General features: G+C 41.4%; 1 protein-coding gene across 1 annotated transcript in view; it reads right to left on the minus strand.

Annotated features, from left to right (window-relative positions):
- Positions 1-8,348: 8,348 nt before the first annotated feature.
- The window catches only part of RIPK2 (receptor interacting serine/threonine kinase 2), a 107,938-nt gene continuing 101,987 nt past the window's right edge, over positions 8,349-14,299 (minus strand). The window contains exons 10-11 of the mRNA XM_063451270.1: positions 10,622-10,738; positions 8,349-8,908 (exon numbers count right to left, since the gene is read on the minus strand). Coding sequence (XP_063307340.1) covers positions 8,610-8,908; positions 10,622-10,738 — 416 coding nt within the window. The 3' untranslated portion in view covers positions 8,349-8,609. The remainder of the gene's footprint in view (positions 8,909-10,621; positions 10,739-14,299) is intronic.

Below are 14,299 nucleotides of genomic sequence, written 5' to 3' on the forward strand. Positions count from 1 at the left end.
CGCATGTGACAGAATTTATTAAAAGCAGCAGCTGAGAGAAGGCTCAGTAAATGATATGGGCAGACACCTTTTTCTTGTCATGAAGCCACAAACGCTCTGGTTTATTTGTGCTCTATTTCGGTCACAGAATGTGGGCATACACATTGCTGTTGAACACTTACATGAAAATGTCTTACAGGGCTGTCATAATATAACAGGATTCAACTTTTCGCTAAGGGGGTTAAAGAGACATAATTGTTTCCCAGACAGTAATCTGGGTACAGTGCCCCTGTCATGTTAACCCTGCAAAATAAATTAAAAATGTCGTTTTGTAGACACAGCAATGTTTTAATTGCCGAAATTCAGATTATGGAACAGTGCAAACACAAAAATACAATTTTAAATTTGACAAGGCTGCTTGATATCACCATTCACCAATATTGGAATTCTGGGGTCCACCATATGGCCATTTACTCCAATATAGAATGAATCACTTTTGCTCTGTTGGTAGACATGCACACAGGGAGACACAATACACATAATATTAGATTGTATTTTATTTGTTTGTATTTGTTCTGGTGAGTAGAATCATTCCCTTCAGGCTTTTTGCTGTTAACATTGTCTTTTCAGAGAAAATGCAGTGTTTACATTACAGCCTAGTAATAACTCCAGTGGCCACTCCTTAGATGGTTGCAAGAGGTGCTTCTTAGGGCAGTGCTGGAGAGTAAGCAGCACTGACAGTCAGTGTCTCCACCCTCTGCATGCAGACACTGAACTTTCCTAATAGAGATGCATTGATTCAATACATCTCTATGAGGAGATGCTGATTGGCCAGGGCTGTGTTTGACTGTGCTGGCTCTGCCCCGATCTGCCTCCTTGACAGTCTCAGCCAATTCTATGGGGAAGCACTGTGATTGGCTCAAACCACCACTTCTGATGATGTCAGCAGACAAAGGCAGTTCACAGGCAAACAGGGGCAGAGCGAGAAGCTGCAGACTTGAATACAAGTAATATTTGACTATATTTAGGAAGGCAAGAGGGGGCAGGGAGGCTAGATGGTGGTTTTAACACTATAGGGTCAGGAATACATGTTTGTGTTCCTGACCCTATAGTGCTTTACTGAATAACAACCAATGTCGTGATAAATTTTACCTTTAACCCCTTAAGGACCAAACTTCTGGAATAAAAGGGAATCATGACATGTCACACATGGCATGCGTCCTTAAGGGGTTAAATTGCCAATACAGCAGTGCTAATTGTAGCTACATATCAAAAGTAGAAGCACTTTCTTACTACAATCATATCAGATAGGCTGAAAATAATATTATAATATTAGATGTGCTTTGGATACTGCTAAATGGGCTAAGTCTATCATCTAAAACGTCACTGAAATGGTGCTTAGTAGGACAACATGTTGTATGAAGACACAACCTAGAAGGATACACTATGACAGATGACAAAAGTTGATGAGAATTCAAGTTTAAAAAAAAAGATAAAAAGGAATACAGCATTTTTCACTTCATTATGACAACTCTGTCTCAGTTCAGTTCACATTTGTTAGAAATTAGTTAGAACGTTAACTAGTTTTTTCAGATGGAGAAAAAATGACTTGACTCTTTATAAATCCTAATTTTTTCCAGCACACGTGATATCTAATTTTATTTTATATATGATATGTATTATCATGTAGCATAGTTTCTGGACATTTACAAAGTTATTTACTACATTGAGATCTCAAAGTGAATTTAACATTTAAACATTATCTAAGTCAGCTATGCTTCCAGTTTTCTTCTTCTGGCCTTAAATTTTAAATACAATTTGAATTCTCACTTTAGTAAATACTATTGTTAGATGTCACCAGAAACCTCAATGCCAACAGATTGTATTCACAGGTGTATTTTTTCACTGTTACTAGATTATAACTGTTGCATGTATGTTGATTTGTCTTTTATTAATGTTACATTATATTCCTTTGTTTCGAATATTGCATTTACCTTGTGACATTAGACTGCAATGGTCTAAGAATTATTAAGGGTAATTGGTGAGGCGAGTAAGATATTGCTTAAAGGACCACTCTAGGCACCCAGACCACTTCAGCTTAATGAAGTGGTCTGGGTGCCAGGTCCAGCTAGGGTTAACCCATTTTTTTTATAAACATAGCAGTTTCAGATAAACTGCTATGTTTATTATTGGGTTAAGCCTTCCCCCAAATCCTCTAGTGGCTGTCTCATTGACAGCCGCTAGAGGCGCTTGCGTGATTCTCACTGTGAAAATTGTAAATGCTTTCCTATGCGACTGGCTGAATGCGCGCGCAGCTCTTGCCGTGCGTGCGCATTCAGCCGACGGGGTGGAACGGAGGAGGATAGCTCCCCGCCCAGCGCTGGAAAAAGGTAAGTTTTACCCCTTTTCCCCTTTCCAGAGCCGGGCGGGAGGGGGACCCTCAGGGTGGGGGCACCCTCAGGGCACTATAGTGCCAGGAAAACGAGTATGTTTTCCTGGCACTAGAGTGGTCCTTTAATAAATGAAATAGTTGTATTGTCTGTTAATTGACTGGCAGTCTGGTTAAATATTGTACCAGTGCTGCCAACAAGGCACTTTGAATACCAGTGAGAGGAAATGGATTTCCTAATCTAGCAACGGCACTACAGAAAATACAGGAAACAGAGTCCTACTGTTAGCATTAATAAGACTGCCTGCTTATTGTTGAGCAGTTTTCTTTTTTCCTGTCCTCCATAGCAGAGGGATTGAGACAGTTTTAACAAGCCATGATTATCTTTTAATGTTTCCTAGGTTCTTTTCCCACAGGACAAACCTGTCATCATCTCTGTCCCTGTCAAGTAACTACACAGTACACACCTGGGTGTACCTATTTATTGACCTGATAGCGGATGTTCCTCTTTTAAATTAGCTCATAATTTCAGAGTTTACCACCCCTGGTTTTCACTTTTCACCCAGAAATGATGTTAATGGGACACTATATGCACAAAAAATATATTTTTTCTAAACTGCTCAATACTCTGCCATTTACAAATCAAATCACTTTCTTTATGCAGCCCCAGCTACACCTCACCGTATTTGATTTGCACAGCCTCTTAAACACTTCCTGTAAAGAGAACTCTAATGTTTAAACTTCCTTTATTGCACAGTCTGTTTCATTTAGACTTTGTTATCTCCTGCTCTGTTAATAGTTTTCTAGACCCTGCAGGAGCCTCCTGTGTGTGATTAAAGTTCAATTTACGTAGCAGGAGATACAAACTTCTAAAGTAAGTTAACATCTGATTGAATGTGAAACATTGCTTTTCATTCAGGCAAAATTAACCTCTCCACTGGTTCTTGCAGGGGCCTGTTTGCCAGCCTTCTGCCTCAGGATTATGGGCCATGCAAAAAGGCTCATTGTGACGAAACCAATCTCGCCACATTGTATTGGAGGAGCCTGGTTGCCTGCCTGCTGCCTTTGGACTATGGCCCTGGGAGATTGGGCCCTTTACAAACAGTATTCGGCCCTAACAGAGTGCATGTCACTCATTCTGGCCCTTTAAATACAGTGGGGCCATTCGGTGCTTGCCCTGTGTGAGCAGTGATACCCCCCAGATGGCTATGCCATGGAGCCTATTCATATAATGAAAGACTATGGGAAAGACTTTGGCTCCATGGCAATTAAACTGTATTTGTGTGGTCTGCGTGCCATTCACCTAATAATGTGCACGCAGACCTGAGCTATCTGGGGATATGTTAAATGTCTGTGTTTAATGTATAAAATGTGACTTTATGTATTTTAAAGAGTTTTATGTTGTTTTGCAACCATGTGGTTAATGGAGTCTGCCTCTAGTCCTGGATAATTAGATTCCTTCTCCAATTATCTCCAGGGCAGAAGGGAGGAAGCCAGGATGCATTGTGGGGATGTTTTACTTTTACTGTTTGAGCCAGGGGGAATAAAAGATACTTTTACTAACTTTTGAACCCCTGGTCTGATTCATGCCATTTTTAATATGTTGTTCCCCTGAATGGATTGATTGAGGATATGTATTTTTATGTGAATGCGATGTATGGTTGTAAAGTTATGAAAGTTATGTAAAAGTACATTTTGAACTGTACACATAATGGGGTTAAGTGTCAAACTAAGGGGAGGGGATGTGTGGGAGGTAACATCTATGTTATTGGTTATTTTATGCCTCCCCCTGGGTGTGGCCTGTATGTGTACTCATGTAATAAAAACCAGGCTGGGTGCCCAGCACCTCAGACCACTGCTTGGCCTTCAACACGGAGCCTTGTCTCGTTCTTGGGGGGATTCACTGTATGCTGTTGGAGATTTGACTGCTAGGAGTGTAAGCTGATGTCTGCTTTTCCTATTCATCTGCTAGCAGCTATTTGTGAGGTTCCAGCTGGAGTGCTACCTTATTCACCTATATCCAGTTCGTGAGTTCTGATGTTCTGCAGTAGCTGTGCCTTTCTGAGAAAAGGGGAGTATCGCTTAAACGGATTTTAACCCCTCATATGCTGAAACGGTCCGTTACACTCATAAAAGACCTTGTTTGTGCCTTTTTTTGCTATTCTGTTCGGTAGATTGCATTCCCCTTCTATTTTAACATTGTCCCAGTCGACTACCGAACAACCGCAGAACCAGGGACCACCCGGGAGCTTGTTAACACCTATTAACAACTTGGAACGGTTCTCACCGCAATTGTTCTAATTGTTCGTCTGGGTGGCCACATTTCCTATCATTAACCATGAGGTGGCGGCCATCTTATTCGCATGAACACAGGCAGCGGTGTTTGGGCATGAATCTCACTAAAATCGGACACAGAAACTCCCGAACACCGCTGGACTTACATCATCGCCTGCGTTCGGTTCTATACAAGTTAGAAGGGCACTGTTCGGTGGAATTGTTTGTGTGGATGAGGGGAATAAGCTCCAGGGTAAGATCATTGACTATGTTCGGTAGTTTATTCATTTTTAAACTACTTAGACCAACTGCAAGCTCTGATTCTCCGGAACAATTTTGGGCATGGCACCATGCGTTTGGTCGGTCAAATAAATGACTTCCAGGAAATTCCTGAACCCCTGAACTGATCTGGGTGATTTTTGGATATGTTGGTCACCCAGATCAGAGCTATCAGGGGATGTAACATTTGTGGGGGGTTTTGTATGTTTTAAAGATATTTGGGGGTTTTTATAAAAATGTGTGTTTTGTGTTTGGAGATAATTGTTTAGTATAGTGCTTGACTCAATTATTTTTCAGGTACAGAGGAGGGATTCATCTATTATGTGTGGGAGTGTCCTGGATCTGAGAGCCAATGTAATTGTGTATTTTTTTATACTGTGGTTTACTCTCAGGTCAAGGGGGGAGTGCCCCTTGCATGGGGATCTGCATATAAGGCCAGTTGTGGCTACAATTAAACAAGCTCCTGCTTACCCTCAACATAGTGTCATCTCATGTGTGGGGGAAGTGGCTGTAACTACCCTGGGGATTGCTATATCACTATACTCCCCTGGGATTATAATCACTTGCTCTTTTAAGAGCATATTGCTACACTCTCTTGGAGGAAAGGTCTACCTACTGGAAGCTGGATCCTGATCTTGGGTCCAGGGTGGGTGGAGGACAGCGAGACCCCAACTAAGCTGTAACACTGGAAGTGGTGACTACAATGCTGATGGTGTCTGGTGGAGTCTTGGAGTACTCGTGAGCACTAGGAGAAGCGATTGGTGGAGGCACCCGGTCGGGGTGCCAGGTGGTCCGTCACACAGGCTTTGTCAGTCATAGCCAGGGGACGTGTGGCTTGGGCTGCATAAACAGAAACAAAAGTACTTTAACTTCTAAATGGCAGAGAATTAAGCAGGGAGACTGCCGGGGCATGATATATACACTACAGTTGTTTTGATGCCTATAGTATCCCTTTAATTTCTGTCAGGGCTCCATTCTGTCCCTAAATGGAAGCCACCTTCCGCCCACACTCTACAACAGTGGTAGTCAAACTTTATGGACAAATAACCTTTTTTAGAGCAATGTTAACATGTTCACCTTTCTAATACAGTGTTAGCAAATTTAAAACTCGACTAATTCTGTGTTATTTTGAATCTCAGAATTTCAAATTGAACTTCGACTGAAATTATTCAGAAGCGAAAAGATTTGAAAATCAGAACCGTATCAACCGGGAAGAACACAAAATTGTCACCATACACAAGTCTATTAACTAGCCATATCTCAGCATACTGACATAACCCAGTGCTTTAAATTTATAGTGAGGTAGATGCTATGTGATAAATAACATTATAGCAGTTTCTTCAAATAAATAGCAATACTGCATCACCTTAGTCTAAAAACACCATGCCACAAAAAACTTATTTAAATTATATTAGAGACTGAAATTAGCCATAATTTCCACAAACACAAGCAGACAATCACAGCCACATTCTCCCATATGCATCCCACATATATAAATTCCCCTGTAGTGGGCCTTTTTATCATTCTTCCATAGAACTATATAAACATGCATACATACTTACCTATGGTCTATAACACCACCTGTGTAACCTGTGGTCTGGACAAAAGTTGAATTTCTGTGAGTAGTGTGTGTGTGTACTGAGGTGTGCGTGTACTTAGGTGTAAATAAGGAGGACCGTCATATGGATCATGTTTAGAAGTAGAGAACTGAAGGGATAGAGTAGGGTGAAGCAAAGACAGAAAATCAACAGATTAAAAAAGAAGGGAATTCGGATTAAGTAGCCAGAAATCTGCCCCCACAACTCCAGTCCACTTTCCCTTATATGAGAAACTCCATTAAATAAACTTTCTAAGCAAGATTCAGAACAGGCACAGCTATGGGTGTCAGTGCCTAACAATGACTACTCTGGCTTCTTGGCCAAGTATGGACCACTAGTTGCCTGGCACCTGACTAACATCTCCTGCCGCATTTCAACATTGAGACTACCAAGCCAATAGGTGTAGAAGTGTGTAAAGATGGGGGGGGGGGGGGGGAGAGCTAGAAATAGGTCACACTCAGAGCCAGCAAATTGTAAGTTTGGCATTGGGTGAGTCAAAAGTTAGGGAGAACTCAAATACATGTAGGGCATTAACATTCATGTATAATTGGAAATATTTAAAATATATATTAAGAAACATCTGGTGTGCTGAGGTCAGCCATCACTGCACTATACATCATGTTTATTTATTATTTGCTCCTCGATAAAAACAAAACAATATAAGTAGTACAGAGCAGCACTCAAATACAGTAACATTTACTAGTGATAGGCATGTGCTTTTCATTAACAAAATATTAAATATCTATAACAGTTAGTTATTGTAGATAATGAACTATTTCAAAGAATTTGTCCTTATTAGAAAATAGCCATATTGTGAAACGAACACTGTAAGCACCATAACCACTGCAGTACTCTGTAGCAGTCATGGTGTCAGGTAGCCCTGCAAAGTCACAGCCAGGGCAGGTGTGGCTTGTGCTGCATAAACAGAGATAAAAGCGACATAACTTCTAAATGGAAGATAATTAAGTAGGGAGACTGCAGGGGCATGCTATATACATACTTAAATTGCTTCATTAAGCTACAGTTGTTTTAATGAATATAGTATCCCTTTAATTTCTGTCAGGGCTTTATTGTCAGAGTTCTGACAAGATACTTGGGTCCAGCAGGACACTTGTGCTGCATCTATACCATCTGGACTTCTACATTTATCTTTTTCGAGCACAGCAAAGCCATGCAGAAACCACTCATTAGCAGAGAATATCATCTGAACACGTTAGGCCAACGTAACGAGTAGTGTCCTGCATCAGTGCTAAAATGTTGTGACCTTTTACCATGTGATGGCGTCATGGCACTCATGACACCATAACTACTACAGCAGACGCTAGTGGTTGTGTTGCTTGAAATGTCCCAAAAATGTCACGACATACTAAAAAGTAAAATTCATACATTGTCCCTTTCCTCAATATATATATATACCATGTTGAATATTGTTAGACATGATCACTGAATACCAGTTACCATTACTTTATGATGTGATAAACAGTATCGCACCGTAAAACTCTATATTTTAATTTTCTTAATTAATGTCTAAAGGTCATAACAAGGCTATTTGAAAATGTAACATACAAATACATCACTGTGTTCAATTGCTTAGGTAATATCTACAGCAGATGAAATTCCAGGTTAGACCACGGAGTTTTAGCATAATTTGGACAAATCAGATTGGCTTAAACATACATGTTGCTTCGTATTTCCTGATTTACTGTCCTCACTACAGAACATATTTGTTAATGAACCAATAAACCGAGTATAAAACTGTACACGTCACTACAGGCTTACATGAACGCATGGATGCGGAACACAAAGTTATTTAGTCTGTGCCATTAATGTAATAAAGCATACATAAAACATTGTGTATGTGTATACATATATGAAAATAGACTAAGATGGACAGATACATAGATAATGCTGTGCTATATACAAAAGTGTAGAGATACACTAATATTATCCTGTTTGGCAATTGTCTTCAGTAAATTAACTCGTGGTCTGCGGTTTAGAAGACCTGTAAAAATAGCAATACACAAAAAAAAATTGTGAGTCTGATAAGAAAAGTGAACCAAGATCTTAATAACATTAAGCCCAATAAGCCTTTATATCTGTGGAAATGGCCTAAGATCATTCTGTCGGTTGTCTCTCAACTTCTCTACGATAATTCTGGCAAATGCTTCTCCTTGAATGTCACTTGTGTCAATAAGCTGCCTAACTTTTGAAGACCTTGTACTTTTTGCCTTGATTTGCTCATAGTCTTCCTTGAGTATAACCGCTCTTGAAATTAAGGCATCGAGACACTGATTCAGACAAGCTTCAGTCATTTGATTCACAATTTCAAGTCTTCTAAGCTGGACCCACTGTTTAGCCAAAGATGAGGATGAGGATTCCTGTATGGGAACTGTCAACATAATATACATTAAACCAGTGTGATAAACAAGCTCATGTTAAAAGGACACGATATGCACGTATGCTAATTAATTATGTAGAATAAATGTCCATAAGGAATAAAATGACAAATCCTTTTTTTTCTGTGATACTTATATACTTGAGAACACTAGTATTTTATTCTACTAGGAATATTCTCAAGCACCAACTTGCATTACTATAAATAATACATGGATTTGTGATCTATTATATTTAATTACACACTCAGCTACTTAGCATGTTTTTAAACCTCGTATTTGGATGCATGGTTGATAGACTCTGTGGAGGATGGGGGTTCCTAATGTCAGGACTTCATGGGGATATTCATATTTTTTCCGCTGTTGTCATGTTAATCCCCACCTCCTTTAACCCCTTAAGGACACATGACGTGTGTGACACGTCATTATTCCATTTTATTCCAGAAGTTTGGTCCTTAAGGGGTTAAAGCATAACATTATTGGTAAAAGGGTGTAGTAAATTGGCAGTATCTGGAAAAAGCAGTTGCTCCCAGTGTGATTGCCACCAATCTTGGACAGATTGGGACATGTAGGAAGATGAAATAAACCCTAATCCGAGCCCTAAAAACAAGCAATAAAAAAATAGATTGATAGTGGAGATGTATGTGAGAAGAGGACACTCCTGGTACTACCACAATTTACGTGCACTTAGATATATTTTGATCATATTAACCCGGACAAAAGTATTGTTAATGTTCTGAAACAATACAAAGCCTAGAATTTATGCTATGTGCTTGTTCAACAGTAATTTTGGATATATTACTAATTTTTAAAGGACAGAAAGAGCTTTTAATCCGTATCCTATGTGTATACCTAACACAACATTACATGTGAATAAAATGTAAAAAATTGGGTGTGGGGGGCATTATTTTAAATTTTTGCAGAGTTCTGGGCTGCCTAAATTATGTATTCCGGGTAGTGCAACTAACCCCAGACACAAAATTATCTGTATGTGCAGCGTTTCAAGCAGAAACACAGCAAGTACGGATTCCTTTCTCTAAGGCCACTTCTAAACGCAGAAGTGGTCATGGAGCATGGAGTAACCCTTTAATGAACGCCTGTGTCACCTTTCACCAAATCTATGGCAACCAAGCATTTCCTATAATTGGAGATGAGCCTTTCACATAAATGTGAAGCAATTTACTAAATATGGAAAAAATGATATCTGTTTAGTGCACTGTATATACCGGAATTATACAACTGCACTCATAGGTGCAGTTTAAGCTATGATAAGTTTATATAAACCAGTCGGAGCTACGTCAATATGAACCTTTAGCAATAAGTGCTTATATTCTAGTGACATTTTTTTTAAATCTAAATTTCCAAAAACTCCAGCAGACTCACATAAACAAGGGAATTTGATTCGCTTTTTTTATGCATAATTATTTTCCCAAACATTCGAAAATGTTGCTCTGACAGTGGCACTATAGCCCTGTTTGAAGCAATGCATGACACTGTACAGTATATAAACGTTATAACCATTGCCTTCGTATTTCTACATAGAATTAAAAAAATAAATTAAAAAGTTTGTATTTCAGACATAATTGAACCTACACAACATTGCCATCCAGTCTATACAATGCATTGCTATCCTTTGTCTACGCAACATTGGTATTTATAGATTTAGAAATCTAGATCTATACATTGTTTTACATAACATGATAGCTTACATGATTTTGGAAAGGGTGTGGAGTCCTCTGAACTTGGAAGAGTACCAAAAGGCATGCTTAAGCTTGGTTGGATTGAGATGTAAGGCTCGGTGGATGTAAGGCTTGGTGGTAAAGAAACTAAAAAAAAAGAAAAAAGAAAACATGAACAATGAACAAGAATTGATACATAAAACAAAACAAATACACTTAAATGATTCTGTTACGCAGTTATAATGTTAAAAAATTCAGTTTCATTAACCCCTTAAGGACACATGACATGTGTGATGTCATAATTCCCTTTTATTCCAGAAGTTTGGTCCCTAAGGGGTTAATGCTTAGACTTAATGTGTAAATGTGTGATAATCTTTTACTGGGTCACATTTGAAGACTTCTTATTCTCTAATTTTTAACTTTTCTTACAGTGTGGATTAGTGATGTACCGAACTGTCCGCCGGCGAACAGTTCCCGGCGAAATTAGCGTGTTCACGTTCGCCGCGGCGGGCGGACACATGCGCAGTTCGATACGCCCCCTATTTGTCATCATTGGGCAAACTTTGACCCTGTGCCTCTCGGTCAGCAGACACATTCCAGCCAATCAGCAGCACTCCCTCCCTTCCACACCCTCCAACCTCCCTCCCAGCATCCATTTTCGATTCATTCGGAAGATGCATGCTTAGTGAGAGGAGGGAAAGTTTAGCTGCTGCTGACTAGATAGGGAAATTGATAGCTAGGCTAGGGTATTCGGTGTCCACTACAATCCTGAAAGACTCATCTGATCTCTGCTGTAAGGACAGCACCCCAAAAATCCCTTTTTAGGGCTAGAACATCAGGCTGCTTTTTTTTTTTTCCCTGTGTAATGTAATTGCAGGTGCCTGCCTGCCAGCTTCTGTGTGAGGTTCACATTGGATACTGTGCCTACTTGCCCAGTGCCACCACTCATATCTGTTTTAACAATTGGTTAAGCTTTAGATTTAAAATAAATATTTTTTTGTCACTGTAATAGAAGAGCAGTTGCCTGCCTGCCAGCTTCTGTGTGAGGTTCACATTGGATACTGTGCCCACTTGCCCAGTGCCACCACTCATATCTGTTTTAACAATTGGTTAAGCTTTACATTTAAAATAAATAATTTGTTTTCACTGTAATAGAAGAGCAGTTGCCTGCCTGCCAGCTTCTGTGTCAGGTTGGATGCCTTGCCCATTTGCACAGTCAGTGCCACCACTCATATCTGTTTTAACAATAGCTTAAGCTTTAGATTTTAAAGAAATCATTTTTTTTCACTGTAATAGAAGATCAGTTAGTTGTCTGCAAGCGTCTGGGTGTCAGGCCTACTTCAGCGTGTGCTCTGTAGACCTGTTCCAGCGTGCTTTGACAGTTGCCAATCATATTTGGTGTCTCTATAGCGTGCTTTTAAAACCAAAATTTGTTTTTCACTGTTATAGATTGAATAGCAGTTACTTGTCTTCAAGCGGGTGTCTCAGGCCTACAGTGTGTGCTCTGCAGAACTGTTCCAGTGCACATTGCCAATCATATCTGGTGTCTCCATAGCGTGCTTTTAAAACCAAAATTTGTTTTTCACTGTTATAGATTGAATAGCAGTTACTTGTCTTCAAGCGGTTGTCTCAGGCCTACAGTGTGTGCTCTGCAGAACTGTTCCAGTGCACATTGCCAATCATATCTGGTGTCTCTATAGCGTGCTTTTAAAACCAAAATTTGTTTTTTACTGTTATAGATTGAATAGCAGTTACTTGTCTTCAAGCGGCTCTGTCAGTCCTTCCTTCAGCGTGTGCTCTGCAGAACTGTTCCAGTGCACATTGCCAATCATATCTGGTCTCACAGTAGCTTGCACGCATAGTACCACTAATCCCCAAAAAAATGACAGGCAGAGGCAGGCCACCCCGCAGGGGCCGTCGTGGTCGTGGTGCTGTGATTCCCTTTTGCCCTAGAATAATGCCCAGTTTTCAGAAGCCACGTACCCTGAACTTGAAAAGTTCTGAGGACTTAGTTGACTGGCTAACACAGGACACCCAATCTTGTACAGCCTCCGCTCGGAACCTTGACGCACCATCCTCCTCCAGCTTAGCTTCAGGCACCTCTCAAGATAGCACTCACCCGCCTGCCGCCACCACCAAAACTAGCAGCCGCTTTACTTGGTATGTCAGAGGAGTTATTCACACACCCATTTGAAGAAATGAGTGATGCGCAACCATTATTGCTAGAGGATGTAGATAACAGGGATATGTCTCAGGCAGGCAGCATTAAACACATGGAGGTACGGTGTGATGATGATGATGTTGTACCCGCTGCTGAGTTGTCAGATACAAGCGAAGCGGTTGATGATGACGATGCGTCCATGGATGTCACGTGGGTGCCCGCTCGGAAAGAAGAAGAACAGGGCGAAAGTTCAGATGGGGAGACAGAGAGGAGGAGGAGACGAGTTGGAAGCAGGGGGGGGGGGTCGTCGCAAGGAGCAAGTGGCACAGTCAGACAGCATGCATCGGCACCTGGGGTCAGCCCGACAGCACGCCAATCAACGCATGCTGTGTCCACCACCAGAATGCCGTCATTGCAGAGCTCAGCAGTGTGGCATTTTTTTTGTGTGTCTGCCTCTGACAACAGCGATGCCATTTGCAACCTGTGCCAAAGGAAACTGAGTCGTGGGAGGTCCAACACCCACCTAGGTACAACTGCTTTGCGTAGGCACATGATCTCACATCACAAACGCCTATGGGATCAACACATGAGTACAAGCAGCACGCCTACTCTAAGCCGCCATCCTCCTCCTGGTCCAGCATCTTCAGCCACGTCAACCACTGCTGTCCTTCTTGCCCCCTCTCAACCATCCGCCACTCCGTCTCCCGCCTTGAGCAGTTCCCGCTCATCTGCCCACAGTCATGTGTCTGTCAAGGACATGTTTGAGCGTAAGAAGCCAATGTCACCAAGTCACCCCCTTGCTGTCAGGGTACCTGAAGCCTCTACCTCTGAGAGAGGTAGAGACTTAGAAGTTTATCCGTCCGGACGGCATGTCTCCTCGGTTCCTCGCGGTTCACCCGGTCTTGCAAACGTCGGCCGCGAGGGAGTCACTTCCTTTTATAACAGGAGGCCCGGAGGCCGACGTCATGACGCCAACCCGGAACGCCCTGTCACTCAAATCTGTGGAGACGAATCAGGACTCGCCGGAGGCGTGTCTTCTCTCCCTAACCAGGATACTTAACAGTGGCTCTCTCATTTACTCATTGCCCTGTCGTGGTTCTAGTCTGCCTAGTCACACAGTGCTCTGTTTTTCTCTTGTCTTTTGGTTCTGACCCGGCTTTGGTATTTACTCTCCTGTCTTTCTGTTATCCTTGACCCGGCTTGTCTCTCGCTTACCTGTCTTCTCGTTCCCTCGACCTCGGCTTGTCTCTGACCATTCTATACGTAGTTTTACGTTAAGTCCGGCCATTCTAAGGTCCGGTATACGTATCTGCTACTATTTGTACTCTGCGTGTTGGATCCCTGACCCGATCCTGACACTTGCCCAGCGTCTGACAGCTGGCTTGTCCGAACTATTAGCCCGCCAGCTTTTACCATACAATCTGGTTGAGTCTGAGGCGTTCAAAAAATTTGTAGCTATTGGGACACCGCAGTGGAAGGTACCCGGCCGGAATTTCTTTTCACAAAAGGCAATCCCCAACTTGTACTCAATTGTGCAAAAGGAAGTC

This window comes from Pelobates fuscus, chromosome 4, assembly GCF_036172605.1.
Source record: "Pelobates fuscus isolate aPelFus1 chromosome 4, aPelFus1.pri, whole genome shotgun sequence".
Taxonomy (NCBI): Eukaryota; Metazoa; Chordata; class Amphibia; order Anura; family Pelobatidae; genus Pelobates; species Pelobates fuscus.